This window comes from Pleurodeles waltl, chromosome 7 (assembly GCF_031143425.1).
Source record: "Pleurodeles waltl isolate 20211129_DDA chromosome 7, aPleWal1.hap1.20221129, whole genome shotgun sequence".
Taxonomy (NCBI): Eukaryota; Metazoa; Chordata; class Amphibia; order Caudata; family Salamandridae; genus Pleurodeles; species Pleurodeles waltl.
The window spans coordinates 195,714,487-195,737,103 of NC_090446.1; the positions used below are offsets into that span (position 1 = coordinate 195,714,487).

At 42.1% G+C, this 22,617-nt stretch overlaps 1 protein-coding gene across 1 annotated transcript in view; it reads right to left on the minus strand.

Moving 5' to 3' along the window:
• Positions 1 to 7,195: 7,195 nt before the first annotated feature.
• GDAP1L1 (ganglioside induced differentiation associated protein 1 like 1) overlaps positions 7,196 to 22,617 on the minus strand; it is a 396,066-nt gene continuing 380,644 nt past the window's right edge. The window contains exon 6 of the mRNA XM_069243567.1: positions 7,196 to 8,553. Within this exon, the coding sequence (XP_069099668.1) occupies positions 8,210 to 8,553 (344 nt within the window). The 3' untranslated portion in view covers positions 7,196 to 8,209. The remainder of the gene's footprint in view (positions 8,554 to 22,617) is intronic.

A 22,617-nucleotide genomic window follows, 5' to 3' on the forward strand; every position in this document is an offset into this window, starting at 1 on the left:
TAATAGGTAAGCCCCAAGTCCCCACATAGTATGAATAGGCGTCTGGGTATGGGGTTGTCCCTAAGGGTTAGTGTGTGTCTCACAATTGTCCCTCGATATTTGCAGGTGACTCTGGTTACCCCACCCTGTCATGGCTACTGACCCCAGTGAGGAATCCAAGGACAAGGGCAGAGGAACGGCACAATGAGGCACATGGGCGAACTAGGAGGATTATTGAGAGGACATTCGGCCTCCTGAAAGCCAGATTCCGGTACCTCCATCTGACAGGTGGCTCCCTGTACTACTCACCCAAGAAGGTGTGCCAGATCATCGTGGCATGCTGTATGTTGCACAACCTGGCATTGAGACGCCAGGTGCCTTTTCTGCTGGAGGATGAGCCTGGTGATGGTCTTGTGGCAGCGGTGGAGCCTGTGGACAATGAGGAAGAGGAGGCAGAGGAAGATGTTGACAACAGAACAAACATTATCCTGCAGTACTTCCAGTGACACGCAGGTAAGAGACTGTAACTCCTCTTCACATTTCAGTATTCTTCAGGACATTGTACATGGCAGCCTCTTACCTTCTGCCTATGGACACTGACTGTTCCCTTTGGGTTTCCTTTTTTCAGATCTGTGTACCCCATTCTGGCTTCTGCTATGTGTACTGCTGCCCAACAACTGTCATACATTAGTATGAGTAAATGAACATATACCTTGCAATGCTTTGCTAGTGTTGTAGTAAAACATTTGTGAATCATCAGACTGACTCCAGATTGGTATTTGTTTCAAGGGTGTTTATTTAGGTGCTAATAAGTATAGGGGTATGTGAAAGGGGCTGGGGTGATGGTGGATGAAGGTCCATGGTAGAGTCCAGTCTCATGGCATCACAGGTGCATTGTCTAAGGAGGCATAGGAAGGGGTGCAATGGCAGTTCAAAGTGGACAGGGTAACAGAGAGGGATGGAAGGGTAACAGCCAGGAGGGTACTATTTCCTGGCTGGAGTCTTGGCAATGTTCTCTGTCTTCTGCCTGGATCGCAGGTACAGTTTGTGGGGTGGTCCTCCTTCTGCAGGGGGTGGGGTGCTGGTGGCCTGTTGTTCGTGTGGCAGTGCCTCCTTTCCACTAGCGCCGGCGGAGGTGGAAGGCTGTTCATCGGTTTGGCTAGTGTCAGGGGCCCTTTGTTGTGCCACTGCCTCCCTCATGGTCTTGCCCATATCAGCCAACACCCTGCTATGGTGACCAGGATGGTATAGATTTTTGTGAGGTCATCCCTGATCCCCATGTACTGTCCCTCCTGCAGCCGCTGGGTCTCCTGAAACTTGGCCAGTACCATGCCCATGGTCTCCTGGGAATGGTGGTATGCTCCCATGATGTTGGAGAGTGCCTCATGTATGGTCGGTTCCCTGGGCCTCTCCTCCCCCTGTCGCACAGCAGTCCTCCCAGCTTCCCTGTTGTCCTGTGCCTCTGTCCCCTGAACCGTGTGCCCACTGTCCCCAGGTCCCTGATCGTCCTGGGTTAGTGGGGTTGCCTGGGTTCCCTGTAGTGGTGGACACACTGCTGATTGACGTGTCCTGTAACAGTGGCATGGGCCCGCTGGGTGGGTGCTGTGGTGGTGTTTCCTGAGGGGGGAGGCTCTGTGATGGTCTGGGACTGTGGCAGGGTAACCAACTCTCCAGAGGCCCCAGATGGGCCAGGTTGGTCATCATGATCCAGGCGTGCAGAGCTGCTGTCATCACTGTGGGCCTCTTCTGGGGGGGACTGGATGTAGCTGGCAACTTCTGTCCTGTGACTTTGGGTAGGGGTCCTGTTGGGATGGCAATGCATTGTGAGTGTATCTGTGTGTGCCACCTTGTGCAATGGGTGTGTTTCCCTTGTAGAATTGTGCTTTCCCTGTCGCCTTGGCCTTGTGTGATTGCTGATTGTGTGGGCTGGGTGAGTCTCTATACTGGGCATGCTGTGGTAATGGGTGTCCATGCAGGGCTGTGATGGGTGTCCATGCATTGTTGTTGCATGCAGGGCTTGGTATTGGGATGTGTGGGTTGTGATGGTGGGGTGGATGTGAGGCGCTCAGGATGCATGATCGGCAAGACTTGCTCCTCCCATGTTGTTGGTTGTGGGGGAGGAGGTGGGGGTCCACCGCCAGTCCTCTGTACTGCTATCTGGTGTCTTGATACCACGAAACGCACCTTCCCCCGTAGGTCGTTCTAACTCTTCCTGATGTCATCCCTGGTTCTTGGATGCTGTCCCACGACGTTCACCCTGTCGACGACTCTCCGCCATAGCTCCATCTTCCTTGCAATGGATGTCTGCTGCACCTGTGATCCGAATGGCTTAGGCTCTACCCGGATGATTTCCTCCACCATGACCCTTAGCTCCTCCTCAGAAAACCTGGGGTGTTTTTGAGGTGCCATGATGTGGTGTGAGTGATATGTGTGAGGTTATGTGTGGGGTGATGTGTTGGGATGTATGCTGTGATGTGGGTGTATGGTGTATGAGTGATGGTGTTCTGTGCCTCTTAGTGATTGTGTGCTCTTTGATTGTCTCTCTGTTTGGTCTCTTTTTTTTGGTTGTAAGGGGTTGTGGGTAGTGTGGGTGTGTGTTTTATCGTGATGTGGCTGTGGTGTGTGTATGTGTGCCAGGTGTGTGTATTTTGAATTGTCCAATGTGGTGTAGTTTTGTAAGTGTGTGTGTATTTTGAGCGCAGCGGTGTGTACCGCCGATGGTTTACCGCGGTTAAAAGACCGCTGCGTTGATTCGTGGGTCGTGATACTGTGGGCATATTCCTGTTGGCGTGACGGTGTGGGTTTTGGTACCGCCAGTTTATCACTGACCTTTGGTGTGGCGGACTTGTGTGGGTGTCTGTATTGTGACAGTATTCTCTATGTGGGTCATAATACCCGTGGCGGATTACCGCCGCGGCCACAGTATGTTGGCGGCCGTCCGCACGGCGGTAGGCGGCATTTACCGCCTGGGTTGTTATGAGGGCCTATATGTTGCTTTTGTGGTTAATAAACCTTCTCAGGTAACTACTAATATGTTTTTGGAAATTTCTGGATCTCTGACAATGGTTCTTGACCACGCAAGGGACTTCAAAATATTGTTAAAGATTTGAATAATCTAGATGCAGATTCTAAACAGAAAACAAAATCCTGGTCCATGGTACGACATTTGGGGTGATCCCTGAAAAAATGTAAATAATCTAAAAAGAATAACTGAAATGTCAATATTTGTTGTAATTCCTTTGATATTTTCGATGCTACTGGTCAACCCTTTCTTGATCCTACAGTCATTCAACATCCTTTATCTACTGAATGGTCTCCAATTGAACATATATCTGAATAATTAAGAACACTTATTGTGTTTTAGAAAATGTAGCTAGAAACAAAGTGAAGTCTGAATGCCCTTAATGCACGATTCCTGTTCAAATTTTGGTATGCCAGTGAAAGACTCAAAATGAATTACACTTTGCAAAATATACATGAAGGTGAAGGGACTTGACAGAGCATGGACATCGTGCCAAGATTTAATGATAGATTCATTGGGTCCATTAATAATATTTATTCACCAGGAAGAATGAGCAAAATAATCTGTGGCATAAGTTCATCCCTTTAAACTCTCTAATTGGATTCAAAGAGCTATCTCCCTAGTCAACAATGCTAATGCATCAAAATGCCTAGAGAGATGCAAGGGCACTCATTAAACGAGACAACAATTAGGGGAACTGGCTTCATCTGAGGCTATCCCAGCAGCACAAGATCCACTATTTGGTTACCAACTTGCCATGGAAATTGTGATGCATGCCCCCACAGACAGAAACAGTATATCATTAGCGATTGATAAGGTCCAATTATCCCTAACACTTTTCAGGGCACAATATTTTGCCAGGGCCCATAGATACAGGGATTGCACTACTGACCAATTTTTCTTTGATAGTCTGTTGTAAAATATCGACAAAGGTCAATTTCACCAAATGTGAAATCAAAGGCCAATGCAATGTTTTATCCATAAAGAATAAGGTTCTCCCTTTATAAATGTGGAAGAGATCAAATCAAACCAGAGCACAATCTACCACCATTAAGTTTAGACCTTTTTACACTTGATATATCTCCCTATTAAGTAAAAATGTAATACTATTTATATTATAACATATTCCTATTTATGTTTAAAGGGTGAAGAGTAGATTTAAGAATATATTGAGAATATTTTGATTTCGAAATTCATATCTTTGTTGGTGTTCTCACAGGAACTATTTGCTTGAAATAAAACATGCCTCAAACATCAATACTAAATAGTCTCTCTCTCTCTCTGTTTCTTTTTCCCTCTCTGTCTTTGACTTCCTATTCTTCAAATGATGCAGGGCATCAGCTTGCAGCCATGTTTAATCCACATTCAAATCCATTTTCGGTTTTCATGTTTTAAGAATGTTTTCACTCAGTTCATTAGAACATTCCTCATGTTATAGTGCTTAAAGTCTCCAACTCTGTCTAAACTTTGAGGGTTTACGTCCCACTATTGCTACAAGCCCTCTAATAATAAAAAGTAAATATTCTTCATATCTAATTTCTTTAAATAATGGGAGGACACTGAGAAGGTTCCAGGTTGGAGTCACCTCTGAAGCCTTTTTGTATTTCATTTTCGGATCATATGTCATAAGAATTTTTTCATCCAGCTGAGTAGAGTGCCAGAGGTGGCCTATTAAGCATTGTCTTCAACTTGCAGAAGGAAGGAAAATTGTTGGATGTCCTGCTGTAGCCATAGTCCTCTGTATAAGAGTCAAATCAATCACAAGGTGTATCAAGGAAGTGAAAATACGTTAACTTCCATATTGCAGCGATCTAACCACATTTTGGACAATGAAAGAAAAGTAAGAATAAGAAGAAGGTTATACTTTTATTGAAAACCAAGGGGCAGATTTATGAAAAGTAGTGCTGCCCCTACTGCAGCGCCACTTTTCTTGGGCCCCTTATGGCCCCCCATGTGTGTGCGTATTTAAAATACGGCACACCATGGCGGTAGTTAGGGGTACTAGCATCATCATTTTTTATGCTAGTCCGCGCTTTGAAGGCTTAGGATCAAAAATGTTGGTGCTAACCCTGCAAAGCCACCAGAGGCCCATGTGAACCAATGGAAGCCTCCTTTTAATGCCTGCTCCGAGCAAGCGTTAAAAGTGCAGAAAAAAATGGCACAAGAAATCTATTAGATTTCCTCGTGCCATTTTTGTGGCCCACCTAACGGGGGAACACTCCTTTGCATACATTATGCCTGGTTCAGCCATAATGTAGCACAAAGGGTTATAAAGTGGCGGAATGCATGCATTGCACCACTTTGTAAATATGGCGCAGCGTTTTTGGCCTTCTAACGCCACATTTGCATAAAAAATTGACCTTAATCTGGCATTAGAATAGTGCTATGTCCTCTTAAATCTGGGTCCAAATTTGTTTTTTATCTTTCTGTCACAAACTATTCATTTCCTAGCGTACCTGCTATACCTGCTACTAATATAATTACAGTCTGGAGACATTATCATCTGCTGTGGACATTATAGAATGGTAAGCACTGCTGAAGGCAAGAGTGCTAAGCCATCATGGTTTCTCCACCTGAGCAAGAGGAGAAGGGTGTGGTTTGTAGAAGTGAGTCTTCAAAATAAAAGACATCTATCAAATATTCTATAATGTGGACATTTCTTTACTCATTCCCAAGGAAAAAACTAAAAGCCATATGGGTCATTTTTAAGCCTTGTAAAATGATGGGCCAACTATTTGTATATATCCTTTGGCACTTCAACAATTAGAAGGCACTGAAACACAAGACAAAGAATTCATAAGATATGAATGTTAAGACTAGCAAAAATGGCAGCAAAGCACTGCCACATGAAAAATGCATGACATGCAAGCAGCTGTGCACATTTCTGCAAAGTCAAGAATGAGATTGAGAGGAAAATGATTCCTCCTTCATCACTTTGCATTGTATTGCACACAGTGTCACAGAGAACAATCCCATTATTCAGAAACAGATGATTATTGAGCACTACAAAAACGTCATAATTTTTAAAAATTGCAAAAGTAGATCAGTTCCAATATAATTACATTTGTGAGAACATTTCATAGGTTATGAACCCGTGTTCCCCACCCTTTTGTATGTTATGCTAATCCATTTTTCTTTAACGAGGTAGTGCCTAGTCAAGTTCCATTTACAGTTTCTCACAAAACATATTTAAAACGGTGATGAGAAATTATGTCTCAACTTGAGCATATTAACGTAATGCACAGCGATAGCGCTGCAAATGTCAAAGGGGGTGTGAGGGGAGGATGTTGAAACAATAAAAAAAAAAAAAAAAAAAAAAAGCTTACCCTTCCCACTGTTCCCGTGAACTCCTGCCGCCTCGCTTCTCTGCTCCTGATGGTTGATGTCTCAGCATTCGCTGGGACACCAGCACGGGCTCCCCAGCAATCCTGGTGCTGATTTCATGCCAAACAAAGCATGAAAGCTGTGCCAGGATTGGTCTGAGTAGCTCGGACTGCCACTCAGACACAGCTCTGGGGTCTGTAAAGTTTCTCCAGCCTGGCTGTTAAATACAGCCGGGCTGGAGAATCCTAAGTGCGCATGTGTGTTTGGCCGGCCTGAGATGGTCGGCCAATTACACATGTGCACTTAGGTGCTCTCTCTCCTCCTCCATCCCCCCACCTTTTGTGACCGAGCCCCACCCCTCCCTGCTGGCTGAGTCAGCAGATGAAAAATAAAATGAAAGTCAACTATCATTTTATTTTTCCATGTCCTGGCTCTTGGCCAGGGGTCTGATGCTCCTCCGACATTGCGAAGGAGCCACCTGGTAACATAAAAAATGGTATGAGTTGGAGCCAGTTTGGTCAAAAAAACGATATCAAAATAATCAGTCTCCTTGCTAGGTCATAGATGACAGACTAGAACATACCGCCAGCTGTGTTCTAGTAAGTAAAGGGGCCTCTGCAGGTGCATGCATAATAGTATTAAATAATATTGTTTAGTGGAACTCACACAAAACTCTACTACACACTTCATGGGGATGATGACATAATTCCAGTCTTTTTCCTTGCAGAAATGCCCTTGACAGCCCTTTACATGTACTTTTACTGTTTATCAAGATGGCAGACTTATGTGCTCGGGCCTGTTGTGAATATCCTCACCAAATACCATCGTTGCATGTTTATGAAAAAGATTTAAAAAATAGTCTGACACAGATTGAGAAGCTTAATGTGTTTATCCCACCAGGTGATTTATTTCGGTTCTCTTTAACTTTCCAGTTATGGCAAAATTAGAACTCAATGTCTTTGCGCATGCAAAAGGCACAAGAAAGTGTTAAATTCAGTGAATAAACATGAAAACATTAAGACAACATGGTAAAAGGATCCGTGATTTTTGTGTCCTGATAATGTCACATGAAGACGAATGCTTAAAGGAAGCTTCATTTATGAGCAAAGAAGGAAAATCAATTATGTGAAATGCTTGTATATAGAAATAGCATAAAAACAAATGCATAAGTTAACTCCTTAAAATGAAGTCTGTTCTCAATTGAATAGGCCTAATTTTCCTTTTTTTAAAAGATTAAACCAAACAGAAGGCTAATACATTATAAAAACAGCTCATTATAAAATATTTAATGTAATGAAAGTAATAGAAAAAGTGGATGTTGATGTGATAGCACTATGCAAATTCAAATCCAATTTCAGCGACAAGTAAGCCATTGTTGGTGTTCTCCACATGTCCACGAAATGTCCAGTTATTGTGCTCTTACTCTTTTCCTTTTAGCAATATATATTTTATTGGCACAGTCCAATATTAAAAGACTTTCAACCTGCCTTGCTGAAATATAGAATTTGAGTACATCAGGCAGGAATAATTATTACAGTTACCTTAGAAATTATACTTTTTCTGATCTTTTAAAGAAATACATTGATTTGCTATCTAGACAATATATCAATTCAAATAAACTATTTCCCTCAATTTTTGTTGAATAGGATAATCATAACCAGAAAATAAAGCAGATCATTCACCATTCAATTGTTTTTTTTTACCTAAAAAGGCATTTTCGAGTTTGATTATTTTTTCTGTGTAAGTCCTACTTCTATGTTGTGGAATGTTTACATTAACAATATAATTATTTGTATAATTGTAACTTATGTTCAAATTTCATTACTGTCACTTGGCTTCATTATTTCACAGCACAGACACCAAACTAACATCAAAAATCCAGGATTAGATGTATTTTTTCTTTAAATACCAGTAGGCAAAGTATCCCATGCCTCCCAGTGATCCCATGAGGAAGGAGGCTCCAAAGAAGGACGGAGGTTTCCTTTTCACCATACGGAAGGCGTTAGGTAACACAGCTGAAAGGAGCGTGGTGTGTATGTCTCCTAACACTTTTCTGAATGCATATCGTTTCTGTACTCTGTCGAAGAAGGACTGCAAGTTAGGCCTGCTTCCATCTTCCCAATATTTTTTAGAAAGTCCAAGAAATTTGAGTCGATGCAAAGTGGCTCCGAGTAGAATATCTGCTAGAGTAAAAACATGTCCACATAGCCATAGCTCACATTTTTGTCCTGCAAAGTTAAAAGAGTACAAGTTAAAAAAATAAATTCAGGCTCATATAAACATACAGTCTCATTCTTGAAATATGAATTGGTACTATTATAAAATGAAGTATGGTTGGCATTGCTTATAAGCGCCCCCCCTTATCACAACAAGATTATGCTAATGGCTTGCATCATGGAATATCAATACAAGTTATAAGACACCTCCACAGGATCCAGAATGTCCTGGCAAGACAACTCCTAAATGCAATGCCACAAGCCATCTTTTCTGTACTGAAGACCTTTCACAAGTTTCCTGATGCTAAATGGTCCAATTTCCAAATTGTGTGTATGAGACATAAGACAGTAAATGAAACAACTGAAGCTTAAGAGGTACTCACAGAAAAGGATAATGAATTCCAGACTCGCAACGCAAAGAATCATTCCACCCCTCAAGAAAAATGTGTTGGTGGCATATCTTTTCAATCTAAGCTGATAAATTAGGGAAGCCTTTTTCAGCAAGATTACAAACCACTGATAATCAGCTAGAATTCAGAAGGATGGTGAAGACTTAGCTTTGTTCCACCTGAATCTCGTTGACACAGACATATTACTCAGCTACCCATTCTGAAAGATATGAACCATTGAATCCTATTTCTTACAACAAAATTACTCAACACCCACAGCTGAGTCTAAACAGCACTGATACAACATCAAACTGACAAAACACCAGCCAGAGCATAAACCATTGAATTAACGATAACCATACAACGGTAGGCATAAGTGTATAACAAAAGGACTGCCACCCACCTCCTGAAAAGTACTCGAGTCCAATTAAAGGTCTTGTTTCCATAGGAGCAAATGTATGATCCTCATTGCTATATTTTGAAACCCAGCATTACCCACCCTTTAGTTGTAAGCCAGGTTCTGATAGAATATTCTCGAACTACATGATATCCATGAATCACAGTTTTAATGTTTCCTACTAAGCACAATTCCATACTAAACAATTCAACATCCATAGTCACAAGGCTATAACACTTCATCTTCAATTATTCTACATAAAAAATCCTGTCCCAAAAACAAGTGCCGAAAAATATATGAATGGCACAAAAATGTATGTGACCAAAAGCTACATGACAATTTAGTATGCTAGTGCATAAGTGTTGAGCCTCGCCCTCTTAACAGGGTCACCTCAAACCTTCTGCCTTCAATGTTTCCTTTGCTGAACACAGTTTTTTCAGCTTTTAGAACTCTGTGCGCTTTACCACTGCTAACAACTGCTGGCGTGCATTTACCCTCTTCTTCAAACATGGTAAAATTGCCCTACACCTATATGGCATATCCATTTATAGGTCCCTAGTAAAAGGTACTACATGTACCCAGGACCTGTAAATTTAAATCTGCCAGTGGGCCTACAGCACTCATTGTGCCACCCACTAAAGTAGATTTTAAAGTACATCTCAGGCATGCCACTGCAGCCTGCAATGCAGTTTTAAAATGCCACTTCAACATGGCAAAGAACATTTTGCTATTCCTAACCCTTCTTTTTTAGTACATCTATGCAACTCATAAGGTATGGCTCTAAAGGCTCATACAGCAGGGTGTGTTTCATCTAAAACGTAGGACACGGGAGTTTAAGGTTTACATGCCCTAACAGTGTAAAACATCGAATGTAATTTTTCACTGCTGTCAGGTCTATCTCTTTTATTTAATAATTGAAAACTTTGGATTGGGAGCTAAGAGATATGTTGTTTACACTGCAATGAATTGTAATTTAAAATCCTCTTTAATGGTAACATTGGATTATAACTCAGAATTCTTAAAATACAATTTTTAGAAACTTGCCATTTTCTTCTCCCAATCAATTGTGCCATATGCCTGTGTCCTGGGTCACATAACTATTAATGGCTCAGTTGCTGGAGTTTGTGTATTCCTCCCAGACACGGAAACAGACGTAGCTTAGGTGTGGAAAGACTTGGCCATCTTGGCTGGATGACTGGGAGAAGCTTCACCCAACCCCACTTGTACGTAAAAGGGGTCTGCCTCACACAAGAACAAGGGAATCCGACACCAAGCCTGCCCTGTCCTTAGCCTCCCCAGACAGTTTGGAGCCTTGATGGGGAAGGGGAAGAAATGCCTAGAATTAGATGTGGGGAAAGATAAGGAGGAGAAAACAGTTGCCAAACCAGTTTTCCTGTGAGAGTGTAGCCCTCTGGTAGTCACACATCTAGGGTGGACAACCAAGCTCCACAAATTGAGAGAAAGGTTCGGCCATCATGGGAGTTAGAAGAACAGTGCACTCTGGCGTAGCTAGTTGCCACACACTGCAGGGCATTTTCATCAGACGGAAAGGGATCTGGTAGCCCATTGGCTTCCCACAAGGGAAATTTCTGGGCATAAATATGGTACCATTGGCACCCAGAACTCTGATCACATCTGGATTGGAAAAAAGACTGAGGAAGGATAGCCTGGTTGTTCTGAGCACCTGGCAGCAGAGGCTGCACCGAAAGCAGGACTGCACTTTCTGCTCCTTGAGCTAGCAAAGAGCGAACTGTGCCTGTGATGCCTGGCTCTTGGAAACAATCCTCCTGAGCCCAGACAGAGAAGATGAATTTCAAGAGTCAGTTGACTGACTTCCTGCACTATTGCCACACAAAGCTGAAGTAGCACGCCTGGCAAGTCAATAGCTGCAATCGTTTGTCCACCAACATGCAGCCCATGAGACCAAGTCACAATGCTCAAAAGTGGCACACCCGAGTCTGCTGGACCTTTCCACTCCATTGAAGTTTATGGTGATCTGGACATAGAGCTTGGAACTGGACAGGGAATTGGTTTAGGCGCAAGGTAACTGTCCTATACATATTATTGGCTGCCACTGACCTCCTCCCTGCCAGAGTTGATCCTCTAACACTGACCAGAATAAGAGAACACAACTTTATAAAAGTTTTACAAAGTTTACAAAATTTGTGATTACTAATTCTTAGAATGTTGCAGTGATTTACCCTAAAAATCTATATCTCTGGAACTTGGTGGATTTTGTTTGTTGGATGTCTAAAAATTCATAAATAATAAGTAAGGTCTATTTTTATAAATTGATATTCGACTTCTTTTGTTTTGCGTGCCTTTCTTATTTCCCTGTTTTGGTACTTTCTAAATGCTTCATACTTGTTGCTTTGTGTAAGCCTTACTACTCAAAGTCACAACTACCCAGGGTTGAGCTAATGGTTTTACAAGCAATCCTGACTGGACCCAAAATGGTTTTATAAGAGTTTTGCACTGTGAAGATATGTTATGTTATGTTAATTTGTTTTCTAAAGTGCTCGATTAACCATGGTTGTCTAGGCGCTGACTATATTGGCAATGCAGAGGAACCCTGAAGAAACAAGGAAACCTACTCAGTATTAAATAACCAAGTTTTCAGAGCTTTCCTGAATACTAATAGGTTGGGCGATGCTTAGATGTGCATAGACAGTGCATTCCAGGCTTTTGTGGCTCCCAGCACAAAGCATCTGCCTCCCCATGGGGCCCGTTCAAATCTAGGGGCTCCTACAAATTTTGCAGAAGCCAAACATGGGGTCCTGCCTGGAGAATATAATTTGAAACTATTTTTAGAAAGACCGGGCCTTGGTAATTTAGCGCTTTATAAGCAATACAGGGTGCATTGAAAGTAATTCTCTGTCTTATGGGGAGCCAGTTCAGTTTCCTACTAGATTTGGAATTGTATTTTGGGATAGTCAATAAAAGTCAGACTGCAGCATTTTGCAGAGTTTGCATTTATTAAGAACATATTGGTGTGCATTGAGAAGGAGCCCATTGCAGTAGTCCAACTTTGCCATCATTAGTGATGTTACAAGCGTTTTCTGAAGATTGACTGGAATATAGGGTCTTCTTTATTGTCCTGAGGATAAAAAAAGGCAGAGGAGGTCACCGGGTTGATGTGGTCAGATTTACTCAATGTCATTGATTAACACTCCAAGGTTATGGGTTTTGCTGACTGGTATAGGGAGCGAGCCCAGTTACTTCGGCCACCATGACGGGGGCCAAAAAACAGCCTGGGCTCTGAACAATAAAACTTCTGTTTTTCCAGAATTAAGGTTAAGAAAGTTCATATTCATCCATGTGTTAACTGCCTGCATGCATTCACAGAATCTGAGCCCAATACCTGTGTCTTCGCTGGCCAGGGAGAGGATAATTTGGGTGTCGTCTCTATGAGATGTAAGGGAGAAGCCGGAGCATTTTATTAAGTCAGCCAGAGAGGTGATGTAAATGTTAAAGAGAGTCGGACTAAGCGAGGACCCCAGAGGGACCCCACAAGGAAGGGAAAAGTCGCACAAATAAACAGACTGCTCTCGGCCGGAGAGGAAGGAATTTAGCAGAGTGCAAACTGCTCCAGTGATCCCAAAGTTGGCTAGGCAAAACCACTCCATATAATACACCACTTTTCTTACAATGTGTGATTTTTCTTGTGTTTTCACTTTATTATTGCTTGTGTGCTGCATACTTTACAAGTTGTTTCTAAGTTAAACCTGGCTGCCCTTGTGCCAAGCTACCAGAAGGTTAATCACTGTTTAATTTTGTGATTTTTGAGGTTCACCCTAACAAGGATTGTGATTGCTGCCACAGTGGGGCTTACTCCCCTCTCACCTAATAACCCAATTTCGTACAATTACTATGTTACCAACAGTGTGGAGCATCCTATCATCTCAAGTACATGAAACTAACATCTCATGTTTCCATAGCTCACTAATCATCATGAGAAAATTAATTCACTTTGCATGACTTCAAATGAAACAGAATGACTAATTTGAGCCTTGTGTTTAACTAATCACTTCGGTTGGGCTTCCACAGAGTAGTGTGCTATCCATCTGAATTGTACTTCAGCACTTTGAAAGCTGTAGTAAATGTTACATAAATACCCATCCCAAATCAAGGTCAATGTATTACCGGTCAGATCATTTAATGTGCTAATAGATGGAAGCCTATGAAATTCGAAAAATGGACAGAAGATAGTCTTTCTCCCCTTGCACTCCCAGGATCTAGAACAACTGCCCTTACCTTCCTGCAGGTCACAAATGACTGAAAATACACCACTTCAAATAACTACCGCCTTGTGCAATAGTATCCATTCCCCCTGAATAAGCATGCTTCTTTTACATGATCAGAAACTTAACATTGCTCACATCCCCAGTTCTGCATTCTGTTGCTCTCCGGCTAGATTTGTGCTCTACAAATAAAACTGCATACTTTTAGACACATGTTTAGTGATCTGTATTGTAAGGGGTTCTGCGTCACAATTGTGATGTGTGGGATACAGGTCAGTCGATACAAAAATGTGATATTGATAGAATGAAAGAGCTAAGACAAAAATACGTTTGCTTAAGAACCAGATAATGGGCTGTACACTTGAAAATATTAAACAATAACTGATTTGCAAAAAATAGAAATTCGCTCCATTTTATTAAACCCGTTCGATGTAAACTTAAATAATGACAAGGGGATCAAAGCAGAAAAAGCAACCATCTCAATATTGCTTTGACTAACGTTGCAGAAGCTGGTCAGCTGCCGAAAGTTCATGGGACAGGAATTCTATTCCTCATGGGCTGTTTTGTTGCTTCTTTACCTCGTGATGTACCACATGCTGTATTACTTTAATCTTTGTCAATACAATCTTATTCGAGGACCAGTTTACTTGTGTATCTTTCTTCTTGGACCTGAAACTGCGCTATTCGAAGTGCTCAATTTTTTTTTTACAAAATGAATACGCAGGAAAAGCATTTGAGAGCATTTTGGTGGCACATTTTCCACACGCGCTTGAAGTGAACAAGAAACATTCTGATAAGGCTCGTGCTGAATGACAAAACATACACTAGGGGGCGCTAATGTTATTTTATGCGGAAAATACTTGCTCTTTTCCACAATATTATGAAATGTGCAAAGGTTACGTTGTTTAGTGCAGGCATACCTTGGCCTACACGTACTTCAGGAGAGGCATTTTAAAAACATTTTTAACAGCCCTTTTGATTAAAAAGAAGTCATAGTTCGGCATACAAGGGATTTAGAAAAAAGATGTACTGTGAGTCTTTCAGTGTTTAATTCCTAAAAATCAGTACTACACTAACTTCAATTTTTAATGAATTTCACCTTCAGATGGCTTCAGCATCAGTAAAAACTATCTTTTGGCCAGTATCAGGAGAGAAATGTATACCATCCCAATGTAGCATCGATGCATTTACGTTTTGCGTACTTCGTAATACAGGCCACCATTTCGTCATGCGGTACGTATAGAATTCCATCACTGGATTGATAGTGTAAGGAAAATAATGCCCACAAGGGGCGTAGACTTGTTGCTGATGTCTACTTCCACTGCGTATGGCCCCCTCCTCCTCCCCCTGCCCTCACAGTGTGTGGTGTACCGTCTTGGTACAGACACCTTCATTCCAAGTACAGAAAGAGGCTTACCTCTACCTCTGATTTAGGCACTACCGATAAACTGTCTGCCACAAAATCCTATTTCTCGTATACTCTATTACTTTGCACATACATTAATAATCCTGTCGATCGATGCTAAGCTGTACTTCAAAGTTATCGTTGGTTTTCAGAGACCATAATTAATGACGGGTGGTGAAGAAGACCCAAGTGTTTTTTTCACCTGTTGGCGGTGAAAGGAAGCTTGATGCAAAGCGAGTGCTGTGATCATAACTGTCAAAACGGCGTCGGAAGCATGCATTGGTTTGACCATACTATTATCTTGCAAGATGGCGTGCACCTGGCGAGTCTGTGGTTCAAATTCTTCGTCTGTAGACCAGTCGTTAAGCACGTAGCAGTGTTGTTCTGACAGGTCTTGGAGTTTCCGAACGTCCTTTCCCTGGATATCTTCTTTTGGGTACCATAATGTCTGCTAAAAGTGTTGACACTGTATTCAAAACGTCCTTACTTGACAGTGTTTACGAAGTAAGTGAAGTGGTACTTGAGTCTAGCTAGCTTTTTCCCTAACATTGTTTCTGCCTTTTACCCACTGCCTTTTTCCTTTCCATGCATCTCCAAAGGAGGAAGTGTGACACTCGTCATGTGCTGCTAAGGTAGGTCCTGTTTACCTCTGCAGATCCACCTATTTCACCTGCTGCTACCTTTTGGTCAATTTGGAGCTTTTCTGAAGTTCTCCCTGGTTCTGCTCAGGGTAATTTCATTGGCTGTGTCTTTACGAAGAGTAAGGGGATGTCCTTTGTGGACATTCGTAGGACTGCTACCTGGGCTTGTAGTACATGTGCCACACATCACCGGTTTCAGGACACAGGTGCTAGCAGTGGGGATTCAGCAGCTGATATCACCAGTACCAAAACCAGTATTTACTTGGGACTTTCAGTGGCAAAGACAATGGTGCATTACTTGGGGCATTACTTGGGTACTGTATTAAATGAATATACAATTTTTTTATTTTATTTGCAGTTTCAGGACTGTGGTATGTTTAGCAAAGCACACCGAGGTCTGACGCTGGAAAATACAAAACATAACATTCGGCAGTCATGGACCATAAAAATATTGTTTGTGATTTCTTTCTTTGTAGTATGGTGGTCTACTACGTAACTGAATGTATTTATTTTCTAAAGGAAGCCTGATCTTTCAAATAGTACTTTACATCATTCCCATTTGGCATTATATGGCTTGAAAGTCTTGGAATAGGTACAGTTATCTGTAAGTGACCACCATGCAGCTGGCATGTACCATCTTAGCCATGAGTGATCACTGCCCTGATTCCCTTAAGCATTTCATCATTGGGGTGCCTCCTACTCAGTTTTGGGATGCATCATGTGCCTCCAAGATGAACTGTGCATCTGTTATTAAAATGAACCATGCACATTAGCAACCCACAGCCACCATGCTCTAACCCACCCATAAACCTTGGACTGTTTATGTCCAGAGTCACCAACCTCTTAACAACCCTTGATTCTTTATACCTCACCTTATTCACTCCACACCCACCAATACGCACATTGTTACAACCAATAGATTCCATGTTTTTCCTTATGCAGTCACCTGAGTAAACAGTCCTCCCATCCTTAGCATTTCTGCCACACAGAACACGCAGTAGACCCTAATTATCAAAAGCAGCCCTCCCTCGACATCCCTAGCAACCTTAGTCTTAACCTAATTGTTCATTGTCACTCCATTATCAATACACAACAGCTCTACCCTCTTCCTTCACTTCTCCATATGCAACCAAAGATGAACTCCTCTGACTATTCTCCTATGTAGATGACTGTTTATAGTTTTCACTTTCTACCATGACCATAAGAATCAGACTATCTGCATGCCACATCTAATCTGAGCACATCTCCAATTACCTTGAGTAGATCAACCAATTCGTGCCTCCCCTCATTGACACCACCTCCTATCAAACTTGTTAGAGCCTCATGATTGAGGCCAGGTACTTGTGGTGAAAGCTTGGTTGGTAGACCTGGTGAGCAGTATTCCTGTTTCCATACCAAATCAAGCAGAGACTGTTTTTAGCATTGGTAAACTGTGTTATGTGCCTGTGGGAAGGGAGGACACAGTTTGGTGTGCAGGGCAACCTCGAGGTATATGGTTGAGGTGCAGTGATGAGGCTGTAGTAGTATGCCGAATTTCCTCAGTCAAGTACAATTTTGAGGGTGCTAGATTGTGCTTCTAAGTTTTGAGATGCTTGTTCGTGCAGGACCTCCTCAACTGATTACATTAACTTGTACCTCTGACATAAGTAAAAGGATGTTGGATGTCATCTGCATCCCAATTTCCCCCCAAAGGCTTGCTTACTAGAGTGTATTGTGTTGCATTTGTACAGTCCTACTTTATGCCTTATTCTGCAGACTAATCGTCCACACTTACTAGGTTGGCAGAGCAGGTTATAAAGATCCATGTAGCCATTCTGTGGCCACACTGAAAAGTGAGGGCACTTTTCCACTCTTCTAGACATCTATTATAACTTCTGTCATAAATAAGCCACCAAAACAACACCCCTGCAAATCTGGATGGAAAGCTCGCCATCTCTGTGAAAGGAACATGACACGGGGTAGGAGGGCAACAGTTTATTTCCTTGTTAGTCCGCACCTACCTCGTAACTGTCCTCCAACCGCCCCCCCCGTTCCACCTTCTTCCCCCATGTTCCACATCTGCCCGGAATTGGAACGCCTTCCATATACCATGCTAGGACCCAACATACCCCACTTCCTTCACAATGACACAAAAATAATTCAACAAATTAGCTAAAACTAATATCCTTAAAACTATGCATGTGATTGACTATATGATCTGATGTACATTGTAATCTTTGAATTTCATGGGGCACGGCCTCATTCTCCCTGACACTCCCTTATCCACACTCTCCTCCATGCAATTCTCACTTGTCTCCTGCCCAATCTCCCGTTGACATAACCCCTCTTAGATTCTGGCACAACGGAAAGGAAAGCTTTATTCAATCTCTTCCCATTTTCTAACACAACCACATGATCCAGGACTTTCCTCAACCTGGCAGGACCAGACAACCTAGATAAGCCCTTCCGCACAAATCCTGGATTCTTAATTTTCACCCAATCTCCTTCTTGAATAACAAGACCTTTACTTTGTTGGCTCCTCGTTCTATATTTTTCCTGTACAGCAGATCTCACATCCACCACTTTACCCAACGTGTCCGCATCAACAGTCATCCTCGCCATCCACTCCTTATTCAACTTTGAGCCAGCTATTCTACCTCTTAACAATGTGAATGGGGATATTCCTGTACTGATATGGGGTGTTGTCCTAAACCCCCATAGTAAATCTTCGACAGTTTCCTTCCATGGCAGTGCATTGACCAATGCCATCTGCAAATTTTCCTTTAGAAGACTATTAAATCTCTCCACCAAACCATTGCTACGAGGATGATACAGGGATGTTAGAGTGACTTTATCCCCAAACTAGCTAGAAAACTTGCTATCTCCTTGGAGACCAGTTGTGTCCCATTATCAGTGACTATCTCTTCCGGAAAACCTTCCCTTTAGAAGACTTCTTTGAAAAATGTTTTGACTATGTCGGTATTCATGTGATCTGCAAACTTTACTTCTGCCCATTTAGTCATGTAGTCCACCATTACCAAAGCATACTTTGGTGCACCACCAATTGCTCCAAACGGTCCGGAGTTGTCAAATGCCAACTTGGACCAAGGTACATTTTTAACCTCAATTGGGTCTACCGGGGACGGATATGTTAACTGAGACTTGTTGCTCAACACACACATGCAACACTCGCGCACATAACTCTCAATTGCGCTATCCACTCCTGGCCACCAGAAATTCTCTCTCACTCTACGCTTCATAGCACGAATTCCAAGATGCCCTTTGTGTGCCAACTCTAACGCTCTCATTCGTAAGCTGACAGGGACTATTAACAGATTGCCTCTCCGCACAATATTTCCAACAATGGATAACTCTTCTTCACCCCTTTTGAATGGAATTACATCTTCTGGTGTGTTTTTTACACTTGTCCATCCTTCACTGATGTAACTCCTAACTTCTTGCAACACCCCATCATCCAAACATGCACTTATCCCCTCCTGTTCAGTCAACGCCCCCTTTGAAACTTCACCAATAGCATTTACTGCACACACTATCTCCAATTCATCCACTGATTCTGATTTATCATCACTTTTTGACAAAGGTAATCTGGACAAACAATCAGCCACTCGATTACTCACACCCGGCATATATTCCAGTTAATAGTTGTTTTCCTGAAGTCTATACTGCCATTTCGCAATACGGGGTGTGGCCCTACCCCCACCCTTGGTGCTAAACATAACTAACAATGGCTTATGATCAGTTCTCAGAACAAACTCTTTCCCCCACAAAAGACTCTTGAAATGTTCAACACCCCACCACATGGCTAAAGCTTCTTTCTCAACCGTAGAATAAGTGTACTCCACCACCCTCAAAGTTTTGGATGCAAAGTCAATAGTTTCCTCCTTAGCATTACTCCTCACTTGCATAAGTACAGCACAAGTCCTACTTTGCTTGCATCAGTTCCAATAATACATGTGTCATTGATATCAAAAGCCTTGAGGGATGCGCATTGGCTATGCTCTTCTTTATTGACTTGAATCTTTCGTCACACTCACTGTCGCATTAAAACTTGACACTCTTCTTTAAAAGACTGCGTAAACACGCAGTCATGTCTGAAAAATTGGGCACAAATTTTGCATAATACTCCACCAAACCCAGGAAAGATCATAATTGATCCTTATCCGCTGGTATAGGTGCACGTCGGATTGCATCCAAAATGTTCATCTTTGATTCCACACCCTTTTCTAATACATGGTATCCCAAATAGTCTACGCCTTCCTGCATAAACTTGCACTTTTCCTTCCTTAAAGTCCTCCCACACGACTTAACAACTTCGAACACACTCTTAAGTCTTTCATCGTGTACAGCAACAGTGTCCCTATATACTAATATATCATCTTGGAAGTACACAACACCCTCTTTTCCGTGGAACAACTTGTTCATCAAACGTTGAAATACAGCAGATACGGATGCCAAACCAAATGGCATCCGTATGTATCTATATGCTCCTTCCGGAGTTACAAATGACGCATAATGTCTAGAATCCCTGCTCAATTCCACTTGATGGTATGCAGAAGAGATGTCAAGTGAGGTGAAATACTTTGTGCCTCTCAAATTTGCCAACCTTTCATTGATGTTGGGAAGTGGTTGATGATCCACCCAAATGTTCAAATTTACGTCTCTTAAATCTTAAATCCACACAGAGTCTTAATGATTTGTCTGCCTTACGCGCCAAAACTATAGGTGCCAACCATTCAGATCCTTCAATAGGATCTATGATGCCCAATGAACATAACTTCTCCAATTTGCGCTTCAACTCAGCCCGTAGTGCTAATGGTACTTTGCGTACCTTATGAGCCACAACCTTTGCACCATGTTTCAAAATTATGCGATGCTGGAATCCCTTGAGCTTTCCTAACCCATCCACAATAACTTCTGGGTAGTCTCCGATCCAATCCTTGGTTGCTCCTGCACACGTTTGGTAAACACTTTCATGTTTTGATAACACCATATCTGGGTGATTCGGGTATAGGATGATACTCAACTCACCTTGTTCTTCCTAACCCAAAAGATTTGCACCCTCCTTGACCACATACACTGTTCCCACTGCACATTTGCTTCCAAATTTTAAGGTCACTTCAAACTTTTCCACAACCTCTATATGTTTTCCTCCATACACAAACGTTTTAATATGTGAATCCTGAACAACCATATTGTCAATGTTCTTGAAGTCTGCCATACTGATTAATGTGAATGGTGATCCAGAATCAGCCAGGAATTTCACATCCTTGTCGTTGACTGACACAATACAAGATGGTGGATTCCTCTTCCGCGTTGCCACCACAGAAGATATCTCTGCAGTGCCATTGTCCTCCTGACTCCTGGTTGAGAGCATAAGGATAACATTCTCATCTTCATCTGAAGTGCCATAGGTGTTGTCAATCATTTTGACTGTCTGCGCTGTATTTTTCTGGCCAATGCTTCCCTTACATACCCTCGCAAAGTGACCTTTCTTCCCACACTTGAAACACGATTGATTCACAGCTGCACAGTTCTTTGAATTGCCAACATGAGTTCTACTTCCAGACCTGTAGCAAGACATGTCGTTAGTGACCTTCCTGTTCCTGGACGACAAGAGTTCATGCTTGCTACATCCACGTGCTTTGCTACTCTTCATAGTTGATTTTGCTGCCTGCTTTGCTTTTATATATCTGATCTCCGTGGTTTTGGTGTGTTCATTTTCCACATACAGATCTGTGAGTGTTCTATACTTCTTGTCAACTTCAAAGCCGTTTCTAAATCTGGGTCTTCCGTAATTAAAAGTTTTTCCTGAATCTTTTTCTTATTTGTTCTCTCAATTAGATGATCATGTATAATCTTGACTCTAAACTCTCTGTAAGTGCAAGTAGCCACCAGCGTACGTAGTGCTGCCACAAAATCGTCCCCTGAAATTTGTGCGCGCTGAAGATACTTATGTCTTTCTAGAACAATATTTTTCTTTGGATTAAATCTCTTATCCAATGTGTTAATTATCGAGGCATACTCATCAACCGTGGACGTCGACCCTACTCCATCATCCCCACCACTGTTAATATATTAACTGCTTCTAGGGGTAATATTTTCAAGATGTCCCTTCCCTCTGTTCCCAAATTGTAGATTAACCCAAAAGATTTGCACCCTCCTTGACCACATACACTGTTCCCACTGCACATTTGCTTCCAAATTTTAAGGTCAGTTCAAACTTTCCCACAACCTCTATACGTTTTCCTCCATACGCAAACGTTTTAATATGTGAATCCTGCACAACCATATTGTCAATGTTCTTGAAGTCTGCCATACTGATTAATGTGAATGGTGGTCCAGAATCAGCCAGGAATTTCACATCCTTGTCGTTGACTGACACAATACAAGATGGTGGATTCCTCTTCCGCGTTGCCACCACGGAAGATATCTCTGCAGTGCCATTGTCCTCCTGACTCCTGGTCGAGAGCATAAGGATAACATTCTCATCTTCATCTGAAGTGGCATAGGTGTTGTCAATCATTTTGACTGTCTGCGCTGTATTTTGCTGGCCAATGCTTCCCTTACATAACCTCGCAAAGTGACCTTTCTTTCCACACTTGAAACACAATTGATTCACAGCTGCACAGTTCTTTGAATTGCCAACATGAGTTCTACTTCCAGACCTGTAGCAAGACATGTTGTTAGTGACATTCCTGTTCCTGGATGACAAGAGTTCATGCTTGTTACATCCATGTGCTTTGCTACTCTTCATAGTTGATTTTGCTGCCTGCTTTGCTTTTATATATCTGATCTCTGTGGTTTTAGTGTTGTTGTTCATTTTCCACATACAGATCTGTGAGTGTTCTATACCTCTTGCCAACTTCAAAGCCGTTTCTAAATCTGGGTCTTCCGTAGTTAAAAGTTTTTCCTGAATCTTTTTCTTATTTGTTCTCTCAATTAGATGATCACATATAATCTCGACTCTAAACTCTCTGTAAGCGCAAGTAGCCGCCAGCGTACG